Genomic DNA, 17,485 nt, shown 5'->3' with positions numbered 1-17,485 from the left:
TACCAGGACATCCATACACCAAAGATGGCATGTATGATTCAAATGATACATAAATTATTTGATTTTTATTTTTCTTTCTGTATTTGTATCCCAGCACAGCTGTTCTTGTTTTGGCTTTTAGTTTCAAGTCTCTGGAGATCAGGTATTTTATTGGATTGTATACCAGGATTTTGAAATAATAATAATAATAATAATAATAATAATAATAATAATAATAATAATAATAATAATGAATCTAAAGGCTACATTAAGGCTCCCTTGTTGTAAGTTAGTTTCAGTCACAGTGTGAAAGACAGCTGCCGCAGTTGCTTCCGAGAGGCAACTCCCAATTTACCTGAAGGAATATGAGGAACGGTCACAAATCCCTCCAGAACAATTCAGTGCAGCTAACAAAGTTCTATTAATCACATAAATCTCACATTCTGTGACCTTGCAGTCTCTACAGATTACAGATGTAGATTCCCTACAGATTGTTTGAAATGTATTTGAATATTGTTAACTTAAAACAGGATATTTAGTACTACACTAGGGGACAAATTAAATGTAAATTTTACGCTCTGCCTTAGCTAAATAACTGTTGGTTTATAAAAAAAGAACAACTATACTAAAACTATAATAAAATGGTATTGGCATTGTAATGTGGTATGAAAGACTTGTAGAACCTGCATCAGGTACTGGTTACTTTTTTTTAAAAGACAGCTTTCAAGTTGCTTTTACACAGCATGCTTGCAGATTCATATTTTAGAAAGCAATAACACAACATTTTGAATGAAATATAAAATAGGCATTATATCATATCAAAGTACAACAAACGATAAACATAAGAAAATACACAGATTTGTGTACTTTTTATTGTATATTTATTATTTAAAATAAATTGACATACCGGTGTAAAGTATGGGCAACATCCCTATTGAAAATAATGGTGTGGAACCCCTACAACCAGAGACCTGTCGATTATGTAGTCTGGCATGATTATTAAGTCTTGTCTTAAACCAATGTAAACCTGAGTCTGTATTCAGGCATCAGCTCAATGATTTAGATTTTCTAAGTTCCAAAAGAACTATAAAAAAAAAAATAATAATAATATTGCCATTTGTTAATTGTCATTTTTTTAAGGTTCTTGAAGTACCCATTATTATTATTCTAAAAGGTAAAATGAATCTATTCTATAGACTGCCCACAACAACTAAAAGGGCTTGTATACGTCTATATGCATCTACATAAATACATATTTGGGCACGGTGCAGACATTATAAAATACTGTACATGTTCTCTTAAATTTAAGGAATTTTTGATTTGATACTGCTGGAAAGCCATACCATTTGTGCAGCTTCTCAGAATGCATATTTACTTTAGTTTTAAATATAATCTACTGCTAGGTTAACTAAATCTCTGTTTGCAAGCCTTTCTTTCAAGGACTTGTAAGGCATTTTCATAAAGACATTTGTCTTGAGTACATTATTTAATTTAATAATACATAATTTATACCCCTGTCACGTCTCTAGCTGCTTTCGGCAGGATGAATAAATACATTTAAAAAAAGCAAAAACAAAAACAAAAAAAATCTCCATGCCAGGATTTCTAGAAAGGTATCTTCTTCACATTATGTTTTCAGCATAACGGTATGTAATGTGGGGCTATTCTTTAGGGATTCAGTCACCAGATTTTAAAGGAGATGATTAACCTAATGATAAGCCAGTGCTTCTTGCCTAGAGCCAGTGGTAAATGTCAAAAAAGTATTTTATGAAAATGTCAGAAAGTTTAGCAAATGGAAATGTCAGAAAGGCTATTGTACTGCACAGGTGTCAGACTTCAAAAAAGTAGCTGAACTGTGAATGGCAACAAAGCTTACTGGCTAGACAACAAAAAAAAAAATTATGACACCACCATTGGGATAACTGCTTTTCACCAGGGATTCTAATATAAATATCATTAATGGCTACAAATGTCTATGACGCTGCTGATTAACTGATGGTCTCATGGATTAATAGAAAAACACATTTAAGCAAACTTACTTGGGAGCCACACAATATTCCTATTCAGTTTAAAACTGTGACTGACTAAACATAGTGTAGCGTGCATGCAGGTAGGGGACAGGGCTGGTAGGTGATGCAATCTAAAACAGCAGCATTGGCGCTATGCTTCAAAGCGGGAGGCTCCAGGATCGCGTCCCACCTCCGTCTGTGAGAAGCTCCTGCCTGCGGGAATGGAGGTTCACCACACTGGTGTCAGAAGTGGATGCAGGTACCCCGTCATGCACTTGGAAGCCTGTAGCCTGTGAGCTGAGGCTGGCAGGGAAGAGTTTAGCGTGCACCGTGGTTGGGATCAGGGCTGGTAGGTGACACAACCTAAAACATGAAGACATAAGCCTGATATATACTCCTGTACAACGGTATCAGTGCTTTGCTTCAGAGCGGGAGGTCCCGCATTTACATCCAACCTCCACCTGTGAGAAGCTTGTCTTATAAACCATTGTAGATGACAATTTTCAGTGTTATGGGGAAAATTTAACAGCTCCCTTCACTTTGACTTGTACCCTAAGATGGCTGTGATATTGAGGTATTATGACTTTTTTGTTTTCCGGATGATAAAGACTTAGAGGTGGTGTCCTGTTATATTCTATAATCTTTTGTTTATGAGGTGGGTGTCCGGTAGAAATGAACCTTTTCCTCAGACACAATGTTTTTAAGTTCTGAACATATCAGTAATACAGATCTTTTTTTTTTTTTTTCTTCACATTTCCACATTATCTTATTTGACATGCCCCTTACACTATGTGACCGATGGAATCCTTACGAAACATACTATAATATATATATATATATATAGATATTATATATATATATTATCATATTATATATATATATAAATATATATACCAGAATACCAGAACCTTTAATTAAATGTTGTAACTAATGGATTTAAATCTTTTTTTTTTTTTTTTCCTTCTTGTATTCAAGCAGGCTACATTAATTCCTTATGAATACCAGCATTGGAAATAAACTGTTTTTCCAGTCACTGAAAATAAACACATCTTTTGTGGGCAAGAAGGTTCTTTAAGTGACAGTGTGATATCTTTAAAGGACACTTTCTTTCCCCAATTACTGCATTTACTCCCCTTTGATTTTTTTTTTGTTTGTTTGTCATCATAATCACACATACTGCTTGTGAGGAAAAGTAGTCTAAATTCTTACATGTGAATGTGTGACTTTGTGATTAGTGAGCTTGACATTATTCACAGCAATCTGCAGCACAGGAACACAGCTGAGTGACTTTGGCAGTTACACAGTAATCAATTCCTAAATTGATTGCCATTTGGAAATATACATTCTCCCCTTGTTAAAGAGTAAGTAGCAGTGTTCCAAAAAATATAATGTTACAAATCCTCACTGTTTAAATTATGTATCTGTAATTTTTCTTTTCAACTTTTTATACATAACTTTAAAGTCTGTTTCAAAGCTATTTTCAAAATATCTGCTCCAGTGCACTCGGGTTTGAGATCTGTCCTCTAAATCACTGCAGAAAGAGCAATTAAAAAAGCAAAAAAAAAAAAAAAAAAAAAAAAAACCATAACAATAAGTGCTCTGGCTTTTCTGTTCCGTACCACATCATGGATCTCTATTGTCGTTTTACCTGTTTGACAATGTGGGCAATAATCCTGACACTATCAGTGCACTAGAGCAGACATTGTGAAAAGAGTTTTCAAACAGACTTTAAGTGTAAAAAGTTGTCAGGATGTTAACAATGAAAAGAGAAATTACAGGTATTTTATTTAAACAGTTTTAGCAAGACATGGGGACGTTTAACGTTATACTTTTTGGATCCCTGCTACTTGCTATTTACAGTTTATGGTGGTATATTAAGTAATGTCATAGAAAAGTGAAATAATACAGAGCCAGCACAGGATTGGTTAAAAACAAGAAATACCAAAACTTGTCACAGTAGATTGTATACACATGGGGAAATTACTGAGCAAATTCCCTATTGTCAAACACATTTTGGGACATATGTGCATTTGTGTGGAAGCATGCAGGGGCTCATGGTAGCAAATGTTCAAGTGAAGCCAAACTAGAGACCAGGTCTGGGCTGTTTGAACAATGAGCACAGCAAGGAAGCTGTACTTTTTCAGCATCCATAGTTTCAACTTGGTAAGTAAGCTCGCTAAATTTGTCTACAATAAAACCGTTAAACATGCTGTGCCTAAAGCATGACGACACTGTTTAGTGGATGGCATTCTCAGCAGCTAATTTGTTTTGCTTGCTGTCAAAGTAAATAGCCATGACGTCCTCAATATTGCCAGTCTTAACACTTGATTGAAGAACAGACTCTTCTTAGGGCAGAAAGGGCCTCAGGTCTAGTAATCTTGGCCCTACTACACTCCCAATTCGATATTTGATGTGTGAGTTGTTACATGGCCTCCTATAAGCCTTGGGTCAGTCTCTGCTCTGGGGAATCTTCTGCCTCACTGGTCAGTCACCAGCAACTGCGCAACATTTGTCAATTGAAGTGAGAAGTGCAGTTTAGGTTGTTGTGATTAAGATACTTTAAAATATATTTTTTTGAAATTGTCAAAATTGGTGATTCAGTTTTCTTTTTTCTATTTTATTGATGTGACAACCTTGTGCTTTATGCTGTAAAAATGATGCACTTTTTCTGTTTACCCCTTAAAGGATGAACGGGTTGTTGTTAGTCTATTTCGTTTATGCTTTATTTTGGATGCAATATCTCTTGACATTGTTAGATAAAAAAAAAAAAAAAAAAATGTTATGGAGAAAAAATGTTTTGTAATTGCTAGTTTGTTCATAAAAAATAATGACAATAATTTACATCTCCGCTGAATTAAAATTGATTTCATTTTCAGTTTATTGAAGACACAAGACATACACAAGGGCTATACTGTCACTACATGTTATGACCACCATGATAAGCTGCCATGGTCAGATCTGCATCAGCAATATAAAACTGATAACCCAACAAACTACAACCTAAAAAAGTATATGTAAAACCAGTAAGGAAAATGTTTGAACTAGCAAATGATTTTCCTTTTAATTAATATGGAGTAAAAATGGTATTAGTAACATAGAATTATTTAGAGTATTCTATAGTTCATGGATATTTGTGAACATAAATATGTGCCTCAAAAGAGTGTATACATTAAATGTTGCTATTAAAGTCATTTTAATTCTGAGACAGAGTCATCTCAAAAAGGATTAATTACACTGTGCTATAATTCTAATTCTAACATCCTTCTGACCTTGACAGTAAAACATATACTGATGTACAGTACTGTATTCTGTTTTTCAGACCTATTTGATATTATATTTGTATTAAGGTTGTATTAGTCATTGTAATAACATTTATTTTGCTTAAATAGGCTATGATACCAGACCATAAACCCATATAACTATTATCTGGCTATTAAGAAATCTACTGTTGAATGACCAGTTTGATCTCTGGTTCTTGGTTCTCATATTTTGAAATAGTAGATTATATTGCAATATGTAGGCAAAACTTGCATTTTCTCAGTATTCCCAGTTGTTATAATTACAAAAAACCTTTTTTATAGTGAATTTACTGTACATTGTAACATCATTAAATATGTCTCTACTGTATCTATACATTACATTCATATAGACAGTAGTTACTATTCCATGGGATGTGATGGGACTTGCAAAGGACATTTTTCAGCACAAGTTACTGAGGGCATATGGACACTGGCATATTGTCTGTTTCTCATATGTCATGCTGTGTTTTCACACATGTCTAAATAAGTGCTTATTCAATAATGATAATGGAACTTGGTCCAGACATACTTTAGCCCAAGCTAATTAAAGTTTCAGAATCTGAGGGTATGTGAAGGCATCTGTTGAACTTAGAGCAGCAATAAAAAAATGTAAGCACAAGATGCTTTCAGGAAAATACACATGCACCAGTCTCAAATGACACGCCTCCAAGTAACATTTCAAAATATGAAAATACATGGCAACATCTGGTTCATTTTTATTTTTGGAACATAAAACTGAATTTTAGGTAACTGCTGTACCAGATATTACAGTTCCAATACTGCTTTACAGTTCCAATACTGCTTTGACAAAAAAAAAAAAAAAAAAAACGCTTCTCTAGAGTCAATCATTCAGTATTTTTGTATATTAAACATCTGCTGCAAACCTATATTATCCAGTTTAACAAAATAAACATGTACTCACTAGATGATGCTGTTGTGCCGAAAACCTATTTTGGTGACTCGGAAATACTCAGGCTGCAGGGGACAGATCAGAGATTACAAATATAATTTCAATGATATCTCTCCAGTAAAACACAGGCCATTGTAATTGTTCTGTACCTCCAAACAGTATCATTCTAGATGCATTTCCATGTAGTATTGATTAGATTTTAGTCAGCTCCAATTGTAAATGGAAACATGCATTTCATCAACGCATACTGTACTATATCTGGTCTTGTAATGTGCTATACAAGGTTTGTTTATAAGCTTTTAATAAAGACATAGAACAATGGGAGACAGTCAGTTAAATATTGTATTGAAAAAGCCTCAGGGAAAGGTACAGATACTTACTTCACATTACATAGTTTAAAACACTTGCTCTTTCGAAGCACCTTTTTTTGACAGCAGTCAGGAAACAAGAAGAAATACTGTGAAGGAAACCATTTTATACAGCTAACATCACCTTAGCAAGCCCCTTTCTTTTCCCAATTAACAGCTTAGCTTTCTCAGCTCAGAATTCAATGCGACACGGAACAGCTGCTTCCCATCTCCTACAACTACTAATTCAAACCTCAGGTAGTGTACTAGTGATCTTGGACTTATGTGGTTTTATAAAGTCTTTGTCCACAATACATGGAAATTTTGCTGAATACAAGATGTCTCAGAAAGCTTGCTCTTGTGCCTGCGGACCCTCATGGTAATCTTTATGTTCTAGCGCTCTTGTAACAGTTTGTATAGCACTGTTTCCAGATGGAAATAAGACTATGTCTAAAAAGTGCTAAATTGTGAAATTAAGTATGAGTAGTAGGTATGTTAATAGACACCTTCTGTTCCAATGGGATGGTAATTCTTGATCATGTTCCCTTGATTCTCTCTCTGATTTTCTCTTTTAATACAGCCCAAATCTACATATTAGATTACATTATTAAATTGCCATTCCCTTACAAAAATTTACCATGGCATGGATTACCATAACAAAATCCCCAAATCCTATGGTAAATTGGAAAGTAAATTGGATTTATTACCATCATGGTACCAACAACTAACAGAGAATCTTAATAAAGATAAAAGCTACGTCTTAAATGTTGGTAGAGAGCTTGCAGCTTTAACATTATCAGGCAAAGTATTCCATAAATTGGAGCAAGATATATAAATAAGACACACAAAATCTATTTTAAAATGAATGTCTCCACAGAGCCAACCTCCAGCCTAACATTCAGAGGAAGCCAAAGTAAATACAGATCATAATATGTATGAAGCAATCACAAGGGAGCTTACATATACATGTTCTATCGTATTAATGTCAAGCTTTTTCAAAACAGAAGTGGGGGCTGGTTGGTAAACAATAACAAAGTAATATGCCGATGCTGTTTATCATTTTTATAGTTGATTGATTTTATTTTGTATTCATTTCTCTTTATTCAATCTAAAAATCAAATCCTTTAAAACCATTGTATATTGTCAGAGAATGGGGTCCAGCACTGCTGTGTAATGTGCAGAAAAGAATAACAAAAAGAAGGAGGCAAAGAACGGTGCTTTTTGGAAAACCCACCATAGTGTGCCTCCCCCCGACCAAGGACCCTTTAATTGAGTCACCAGCCGGACTGTTTAAAACACGAAGCGCACGGGCCATAATGCAGGAAACTCAGTGATGATACACTTCAGCACACTCTACATTCATTCACAACCCCCTTAGCTCCCCACCTGGTTCCAGAATCTCTCCTCTACAGAGTTCACCCCCCGCTTTGATGGCTATCACGGTAAATCACCAATGGCGTTTGATACCAAATCCTCCTGTATTCTAGTATGAAATCCAAAGCAGCCCAATAACACAAAAACAAACCACATGGATTCATTTAGCAAGGGCCTCTTCATAAATACTGATCCAACAAACACCCTCAGCTGCCTGCGGATACCTCTGCTATCAAGCTGGAAATGAGTGACCGAACTGCATGGCTCTGTGAGGGCTAAACTGCCCCCAGGATCGCTAGAAAATATAAAACAAAAATACATTCACACTTGCATATTTTGGTACATCAGTGATCTTATTTGTTTGTACACGCACAATCTAGAAATTGCATTCCTTTTTGAGAAAATATTTATGGTGCAGGTCTCTCTAATGCAATTGTTTCCATAGGGAATGACTCAAACAAAAGACTAATAAATTGACTTATAGGTCCAAGACTGCAGGACATACATTCATGAATACTCAATGCTTTATTCCATAAAACTTTTTGACAGACAAAGATAAAATCTTCTACAACAGTATATTTGTATTTTAGATTAGATTATTATTCCTATTATGAATTGTGTTATATATATATATATATATATATATATATATATATATATATATATATATATATATATATATATATATATATAAGGGAAGGGGGTTAAAATCCTCCCTGCCAAAAACAAGTATAAATGTATTTAATTGTTAATTATCACCTGCACCGGGCAGTCATTGTAAATTAAATCCAGATGCACAGTTTAAAATGAAGACAGCCAGTCTGTTTTGGGCTGCTGAGTATAATGGAGTAGAAGGAAGCAGAAGGGTGCGCTTTGTTTCCAAGTAGTCAAGAATGTAAGTACTGTGTGTATGGTTCTGTGTGTAGTACCAAACTGTGTGTTTATGTCTACCGGTAAACAGCTTAGTTGTCCGGTGTATAGTCAAGGTGATCCTGAATGTTTAGTTATTGCTCGAAAAGAGCTAGGCATTTATTTTGTTTTTGTTTATTTGAAACGTGCGCAAGATCAATTGTGAAACGCACTTAGTGCTGAACCTCAATTTTGTGTCAGGTCTGTGTTTGTAAAGGAGCAAAACGAACAAAAGTGAGTGGCACTCCGTTTACTTATTTTCACTCACCGTGAGGCATATATATATATATATATATATATATATATATATATATATATATATTATATATATATATATATATATATATATATATGTGCGTGTGTGTGATTTAATATGGAATCAAAAAGTGGCTAGTTAAACTGTAATGCTTTCATACAATTAGACCTAACTTACATTTTGACTGTCTTAAATCTAAAGATAAGTATCAGCCGTTAGTGTCTACCGCCTAACAACTTTTTTATAATATTCTGTAGCCATTTAGCGTTTTCTTCTTAAAAAACTTCCTAATTCTAGCCTATTCCGATAAGAATGGTCTCTACCAGAAGTCATTGTGACGACGAAGGAGGGGGGGGGGGGGGGGGGGGGGGGGTGGGGGGGAACACACCCAATCCATCAGTACCACTCACAATAAATAGTCAAAAGACAAAAGAATGACCATGCATGAAACACTGGCAATCGAATTTCATCAGTACAAACTGAAATATCTTAAAGAAGAGCACGAAATGCTGAACTTTCCATCAAGGAGGAGGAAAAAAACATGAAAACATGTGAAGGGAATGTACCCATCAAGGCTTCTCACATGAAAGATCCTGTGTAAGCATTGTTGACACATCTCAGCACAGTATGTGGACTTGTGAATAAATTAATGGCTGGGTGAAAAACATGTATCTTGCTCTTATACTAACACATTTTTTAACCTAACTGGAAAAGTGTTGAAGCACAAAAGCATCGCAATAAGCCAATCCAACCAAGTTGCTGCTGTCTGCCACAATAGATTAAAAAACATTTTTTGCTGTTTCTCTATTCTTTATAATCTGGCACTGCTGAGCGCCTAATTGGAATATGACACCCAACATGAAACCATGCAGCCAACAACACCAGGGAAGTTACCATATTCATAAAACTGTGTTTTGTACAGTTCTTGTTCAATGGCATCAGGAAAATTAATGTATTGCGATATCAGCAGGCATATTGCATGGCAGACTTTATGCACAATTCTACATACTGTTGGTTCCCTGGCACCCAAGAAATCCCCATTCTCCCGATGAAAATTTCCAGTCACCATGAATCTTAAAGTGACCAAAACTTGTAAAATAGGAGGAAGAGGCTTCCCCTGCTGAGATGCATGTGACAAGTTTGGCTCAAGCAACATTACTAGCTGTGCTAAAGTACCAATAAGGAACAAGTCTTCCAGTTGAATCGCTTGTTTATGATTATTTTTAAAAATACACAAAACACAATAAAACATTCTTACGCACAAAAAAAATCTGAAATGTAGTTGAGGAGCATAGCAGTGAGAGAGACACAATATGTACTCTGTAGCTTAATACATCTCCGCCTAGCTGCTGATAAGTTAATAATACTGACATCAGCATAAGACACCTACAAGCCTACATAACACACCTACTAAATGTGAGTTAATCAGTTCACATCCAGTCCTTGCCTTTCCATTCAACTGAATGGGCTGACACCAAACTGTTACAAGCTACAGTTTTTGTACAACAAGATATTCTTCTGTATTCTTTTTTTTTTTTTTTTAATGTCAATTATGTGTGAATGAATCTGATCATTTGGCTCTGCAAACAGCTTCTGCTGCTGTAAACCCTTTAGACATGTGTTTATTTGCCATGGTTCAGGAGGCAGAGGAATTTTCATCCATTCTGAGCATTCGATTTTGTCTGTTGCTACCTCCCCTCAGCCACGTTCACAAAGCTGTCTCCGAGGGCCATCAAAGCTGGCCAGTTCTTGAAGGACACTTCACACTGGACAGAAAGGGGACTTCCCCAGCCCAAACCCTACTACACTCCAGACCTCTGACATAGCTATTGCTCAAGCCTGGTGAACCAAACTGCTTTATTGCAGGATAACAGGATTCAAAATCCCAATGAAAATGAATATCAGGGATATATTTATTGCAAAAAACCTAAATAAAGATCCTTGTTATTTAATGGATGCGATAATATTCTGCGCTGCACTGTAAAAACAGAATTCTTCTTATTTATTTTTTTCTATAAACACGTCTGGCTTTAGTTCTGCCTCTTCAAATGTATACAAAATATAGTTTTAAGCAGTTCATAAGTACAAATTCTTACACAGCTCTGTGCAGTACAAAACAACCAACAAAAAAACTGGGTTACATGTCAGCATGCATACATGTAAAAGGTACTGCTGTCTTAATGCATATGCCAGTCTGGCCAGATTTCACAATTGCAAGGTTAAACTGAGTACAACAAGAAAACAGAATATTTGTGTTGGGATTTACATGTTCATATACATAAAAATGTAAAGAGAAATACTTGTGATTACATTTGCTAAAACAAATTATTTAGCGCAGGTTATTGTTATTATCAGAATATAGAGACAATAAATACTCTCTATCTGTCTGACTGTCTGTCTATCTGTATGTAACATCTTTTTTTACATGTATCAACTTCTGATGAAAATTGCTAAGGACTTTCTTTAGAACAAGTTATTGGGTGTATTCTGTGGATGTATGTCATGGTGATCTGGTTTTTATGTTTCTGCTAGGGGAGGGTGAATATCACTTATTTACTATTTGTTTTCCTTCTTGTAGCAAGCATTACAGTGGCAAATGGCTGGCCATACTGCTGTATCAAGGGTAGTGTTGTGTAGCGGGTCACCTTATAACAAGGTAGCTCTATATTTGTATTCCTATTATTGTAACTATGCTTCCTTTATTTCCAATTAGAAAATGATTCAGTATCATCAGCCCAGCTACTGCAGGCATTAATACACAGTAGATGCCTGCTGGAATGTCACCACCTATGAACCAAATTTAAAATCAGTGCAGTGCTTTTTCATTTTGACTTGTTGTATTTTTCAATGTAGTTCACATCTATTGGACAATAAATACTAAACAAAGACATTTGGCCCACATTAATTTTATTATCTACCAATACAAGCCAATCAATACTTTGCAGCGATGAAAGCAATATTATAGTTGCATATACTGCTCAAGTGTTGCCTGGGATCTAGATTTTCAGCAAACAGGGATTTCATAGTGAATAGCTGATTGTGTTTACAGTTTAATCTGTGGAAAATGATGCATAACAGAAAGGTTACTAAATTAGATTCCACTACAGTAAAGCATACCTACAGTATATGTTGATGGCACGTCTGCAGAAAAATCTATTTTCATTTTTTTTTTTTTTTATAAGACAACAATGCCTCATGGCTTGTCCAGCTGTTTTAACAAAGTGGTTTCCAATCTTTAAATTATGCAATAGAGAGACAGAGGGATCTCAACTGAACAGTGGAAAGCAGAGTAAAAACACTTTACAATCGTGGTGAATCAGAGGTAAGCCATGTAAATGTAGGTACAATACTATGAACAAGCATTGTAAAAACGTATTAGTTTGGGAAAAGCTTGGCAAATTTGTCGTGGTAACTTTTATAAGGGGATTTAATTTGACACATTTTAGCCACTGGGTGGTGCACAAGTATTCCCTTTCGAGGATCAGTTAACTTCAATTATGTTTAAGTTATATTTGTTTTTAAAGATTCCAATTAAATTTCCTTTAAATAAATCCTATAACATACTTAGCATTCCTATTGCATTATTTGCAAATGTACCGGAGGTAGGCTACTGCAATAAATAATGAAAAGGTTCTCACTTTGACATTTTCCAAAACAGTGACAACAGATGAACGACCTAGTTAATTGATTCCTGGAATACTGTGGACTTGGTCGCCCCTGGTTCAGTAAACAATGCCGTTTGTACAGCGGGGAGCTGACTGTGTTCTTGGTGTTGTCTGGTGATTCCTGCTTGGCACTTAAATTAGAGCTGCACTTGGATATAAAGAATGGGCGGGAGAGGCAAGAGGCGATTCCTTTCTGTCAGCAGTCTCATCTCTGAATATTCCTGCTATTCAAAAGCAAGCATGCAGCGGTCCCATATTTGAAGCTATGGATCAGCAAGGTAAACTCAGATTTGATTATATCTTTTTATTTTTTTATTTTTTATGTATTTATTATTTATTTATTTTTTCATGTATGAAACTTACCAATTATTAAACATGTCAATAACTTTATACTGTTAGTTACATTAATGTTTGAAAGTGATATCAACAGGAGAGTGTACAGATACTGGCAGTGCCTCGATTAGATTGGTGGTGCCTCTAAGGCTTTCTTTTAGCCTAGGTATCGGTTTTACTGTAAATTATTATTATTATTATTATTATTATTATTATTATTATTATTATTATTATTATTCATGTTATTATTTCATTTATTTGTGTACTTACCTGGATAGAAACATTATAGTAGACTTGGATTGATAATATAAAGTTGATTTAATACATTTTTAAAAGCTTAGGCTATATTACAGTTTGTGTTACAATTGTTATTATTGATATAACTACGACTAAAACATGCTTGCATTTATTCAATAAGGTACTTTGTCAATAGCAGTATCATTTCTCACCAAATCTCAAGAAACAATCACCGCAACAAATACCTCTTTTATAGATGCATTTTGACTTGTGCTCTTCTGAATCTCAACAATAAACCCAATTAACACGCCTTAATGAACACAAGCAACACCTAATGCGCCTATCTGTAGCATGGCTTTTGAAGCAGGTCTGGTGTGTTGAGTGATATGTGGGACACGGACGTGAATAATAATATAATGTTTTGTCTAATTAGCAGGTTTTGTCACGCGAGTAATCTGCAAACCATCTTTTTTTACCCACTGAGCGATAGAGAGAGAGAGAGTGAGAGAGAGAGAGCGAGAGAGGGGGTTAGGCTGAAGCAGGTGATCGAGACAGAACAAACCTCCAAGGGGCTCCTTGAGATCAGTGTGCACAGGATTCTCGTCCTGATCATGGTGCCAGTAAGTTGCCCTGGACATTGTACCATGCTGGCTGTGGCCATTCTCCTGGGATATGGCGTTACTTTTTCCCTGGGACAGAATGAAACGGAGCCGATCGTTTTGGAAGGAAAATGCTTAGTGGTGTGTGACTCGAGCCCGTCCTCAGACGGCGGGGTCACCTCCTCGCTTGGGATTTCAGTGCGGTCTGGCAGCGCCAAAGTGGCTTTTTCTGCGGTTAGGAACACCAACCACGAACCGTCTGAAATGAGCAACAAAACCATGACCATCTACTTCGACCAGGTCAGATTTTACTTAACAATCCTTTAATAACTTTATAAAGAAAATAAACGGCATAGACAGACTGGGTAGAGCCTATTATAGATAGAACACACTGTAATTAAGCCAAATAACACTGAGAAACGAAAGTACAATTAACATATAGCCTAGCTCACGAGCCACTTTCTTTGTTTTTTTTAGCTAAGGCACATTTCCAATGAAGAGGTTTTTATTTATATTTGTATTTTATTTTACTGGAAGTTTCGTGCTGTAGAAAAAAGCAAACCAAATTTATTCTGAATGACTACCTCTGATCTGGACACAAGTTAATGTAATAGTTTACTCTAGATTTAAAAATGTAATTGGAAAAGCTAGATATGTTATTTATATTCTTAAAATCTACCATTATCACGGACTAAAATGGTTTCATCAGTATCTCGTGCTAATGTCTGTATACAGCTTGTTATACAGTGAAAGTTGTTTTTTCAGTATTAGGTGTGAACTAAGTGTAATGTTACATCCTACGCATTTCTTAGGAGCCAATAGCTGGAGAGTGTAAGATTTTTATTTTATTTAACTAAAAAAATATATAGTTTTATCACAAGTGGTAAAATATCGTTCAACATCTCTTTCGTTTTCTACATGCATACTGTTTTGTAGTTTGCTTCTCAATCTGATATAAAATACATTGGTTTAAAAAAAAAAAAAAGTGTTAATGTCAATATTAGCTTGTGTCCTTCTAATTTGATTGGCAAACAAAATATCCCATGTAATATTCGATTTTACAGTATATGACAGTTTGTTTCTCTTTTATTATTTCTCACAATTGTATAGTCATTATTATTGGCTATTACAACTGACTTTTTAAAGCTGAAATACATATTTATAATTAGAATGTTTGCATCTGGAAGACTTTATGCAAAAAAGTAATACATATTAATAAACAAAACATATACATTCAGTTTCATCTTTTATATATTATATATATATATATATATATATATATATATATATATATATATATATATATATATATATATGATAATATATATATATATATTTTTTTTAGAATCTAAAAAATTTTAAACTTTGAAGAGCTTTTGCCTGAAACCTCCAGAAATTTTGAAATACTTTTTAAAATCTTTTAAACTTACATTTTGTGTACATTTTTAAAAAACCTTTTATTTATGTGCCTTCAATTTATATACACTGCAGTTTATATATATATATATATATATATATATATATATATATATATATATATATATATATATATATATATTTGTGTGTGTGTATATATGTATATATATATATATATATAATATATATATATACTATAATATATATATATATATATATATATATACTATTACTATTTATAATTTCTTATTACCATGTACACATGCGTTTTGTGTGAGAAATGCTTTCAATGATGAGGATATCATTTTAAATACAATATTTCTATTTTTCAGGTATTAGTTAATGTTGGAAATCGTTTCGATCTTTCTTCGAGTGCATTTGTAGCTCCAAGAAGAGGAATATACAGTTTTAGCTTTCATGTGGTTAAGGTCTACAACAGGCAGACAATACAGGTGAGCACTATTTAACATCATATCACTGTAATACGGTATTATTGAGAAAGTATGATATGAGAATATTGAGTCATAAACCATAAGCTAATAGTACACGTTTTGTTATATGAAACATATGTAAGCCTATTAGCATTATTATTTTGATCACATGTAATTGCTTGATCGTCACTGTATATCTATTACAACTGTTTCCCGGGGGAACCTTGAAAATACCTGGGAATGCAAACTTAATAGGGTTTTTCCGTTGTGTTTAATTGTTTTACAAAATTAAATACATACATTGTGCATAACAATATTTACCACACTTATAATTACAAAAATCGACTTCTCTTTGTGCATCCAGGTCAGTCTGATCCAAAATGAACACGCAGTGATATCTGCGTTTGCCGGTGACCAGGATGTTACCAGAGAAGCGGCTAGCAATGGTGTTCTCCTCCACATGGAAGGAGGAGACAAGGTGTATCTCAAGCTGGAAAGGGGTAACCTAATGGGAGGATGGAAATATTCAACCTTTTCGGGATTCTTAGTTTTTCCTGTCTAAAAGTCTCCAATGGATTTGATTCCATATGGCTGCCTTTTATGTTAGAACATAAGAATTTGACCTCAACTAATAAAACTGCCACTGAAGCAGAATGACTTCTTGCTAACTATACATTTACAGTGAATATTGACGTTTCCTTGGAACCCGCATTTCTAATTAGTCTCTGGTTACTGTAATCTCTAGGATAAAGGAATTTGTCGACCTGTGCAATTCATACAAGTGAAGGTAAACTCATGCCTGGATTTTATTCTTGGGGAACCCATTGATCTTTTGTCCAGAGACAATTTGGTGGACTACTAAAGTGATGTGAAGATGTTCCAGCTGAAGAATCAGCCCTGAATTGCGTGTCTCAATGCTTTCTTTTGTGTTTGTATAGCCTTAAAAAAAAAAAGATGGCTTCAGTCCAGTAAAGTGTGTGCATATTTGGACGTTCCTGTGTCAAGAAGTGCTTTATAAACAAAAGCAAATTTTGCACTAATGGAAGATAATTTTGTTTTGTTGTTGTGTTGTTTAAAGTGGTGTTTATGGATGCTGAGTTTGAAATAGGTGTCAATAACAAGAAGCATATTATTTAAAGTTAGTTTAAAAATCGGCATCATATTTCTGACTGTTGCTCGAAAAATCATAATATATTGGAGAACTATATTGCTAAGCATTTAGCTTAATGTATAATTACATGTTCACAATGTTGTCTATCCTCCGTTTTTGGGTGTGCATAGCTTTAATATATTTGTTCAATGACTTTGTCACAGATGTTTGAGTATGTTGTGACAGAACTACATAACAATAATCATATATGCGGGAAAATAATAAAAAATCTGTATTGTTTGTTTATTTTTTTTTTAATTATTCAGAAATTGAGTCCAACAAATAACCATAAACAGTTCCTTATTTTTTATTTGTTTGTTTGTTTCTATTTTTTTTCAATTATTACAAAAAAAAATCAAATAAACCAGGAACACACTCAGTGGAACACATTTTAAACAATAGCCTTTCAGTTAGTATTCAACATCATAGAAAATGCAGTATAAGCCACATGTCAACCTAATGGAGCTTATTTGTTAGCTCATCCTCTGTCCTTGGTACTGAAGTGCACAGGCCAAAACAAAGAACAAAACATGCCTCTATTGATATATATCCAGAGTGAAAATACCTACTT

General features: G+C 34.4%; 1 protein-coding gene across 2 annotated transcripts; it reads left to right on the top strand.

Moving 5' to 3' along the window:
* Nucleotides 1–12,813: 12,813 nt before the first annotated feature.
* Nucleotides 12,814–17,223, top strand: LOC121314189 (cerebellin-2-like). Of its 2 annotated transcripts, none has more exons than XM_041247198.1 (4): nt 12,814–13,026; nt 13,755–14,217; nt 15,666–15,785; nt 16,129–17,223. In XM_041247198.1, exons 2-4 carry the CDS (start codon nt 13,930–13,932, stop codon nt 16,324–16,326), a joined length of 606 nt encoding a protein of 201 aa, XP_041103132.1. In that variant the 5' UTR covers nt 12,814–13,026; nt 13,755–13,929; the 3' UTR covers nt 16,327–17,223. The 2 variants fall into 2 exon arrangements, with proteins under 2 accessions (XP_041103132.1, XP_041103131.1); XM_041247197.1 differs by having other exon boundaries at nt 13,752–14,217.
* Nucleotides 17,224–17,485: the final 262 nt, after the last annotated feature.

This window comes from Polyodon spathula, chromosome 4 (assembly GCF_017654505.1).
Source record: "Polyodon spathula isolate WHYD16114869_AA chromosome 4, ASM1765450v1, whole genome shotgun sequence".
NCBI classification, from domain to species: Eukaryota; Metazoa; Chordata; class Actinopteri; order Acipenseriformes; family Polyodontidae; genus Polyodon; species Polyodon spathula.
Note: the sequence above shows the minus strand (reverse complement) of the source record. Positions and strands in the feature narration are given on the sequence as shown.

Coding starts and splice junctions, on each gene's coding strand:
- LOC121314189 (XM_041247198.1), top strand. CDS start 13,930: ATGGTGCCAGTAAGTTGCCCTGGACATTGTACCATGCTGGCTGTGGCC. Junction 14,218..15,665: donor TGACCATCTACTTCGACCAG/GTCAGATTTTAC, acceptor TCTATTTTTCAG/GTATTAGTTAATGTTGGAAA. Junction 15,786..16,128: donor ACAACAGGCAGACAATACAG/GTGAGCACTATT, acceptor TTGTGCATCCAG/GTCAGTCTGATCCAAAATGA.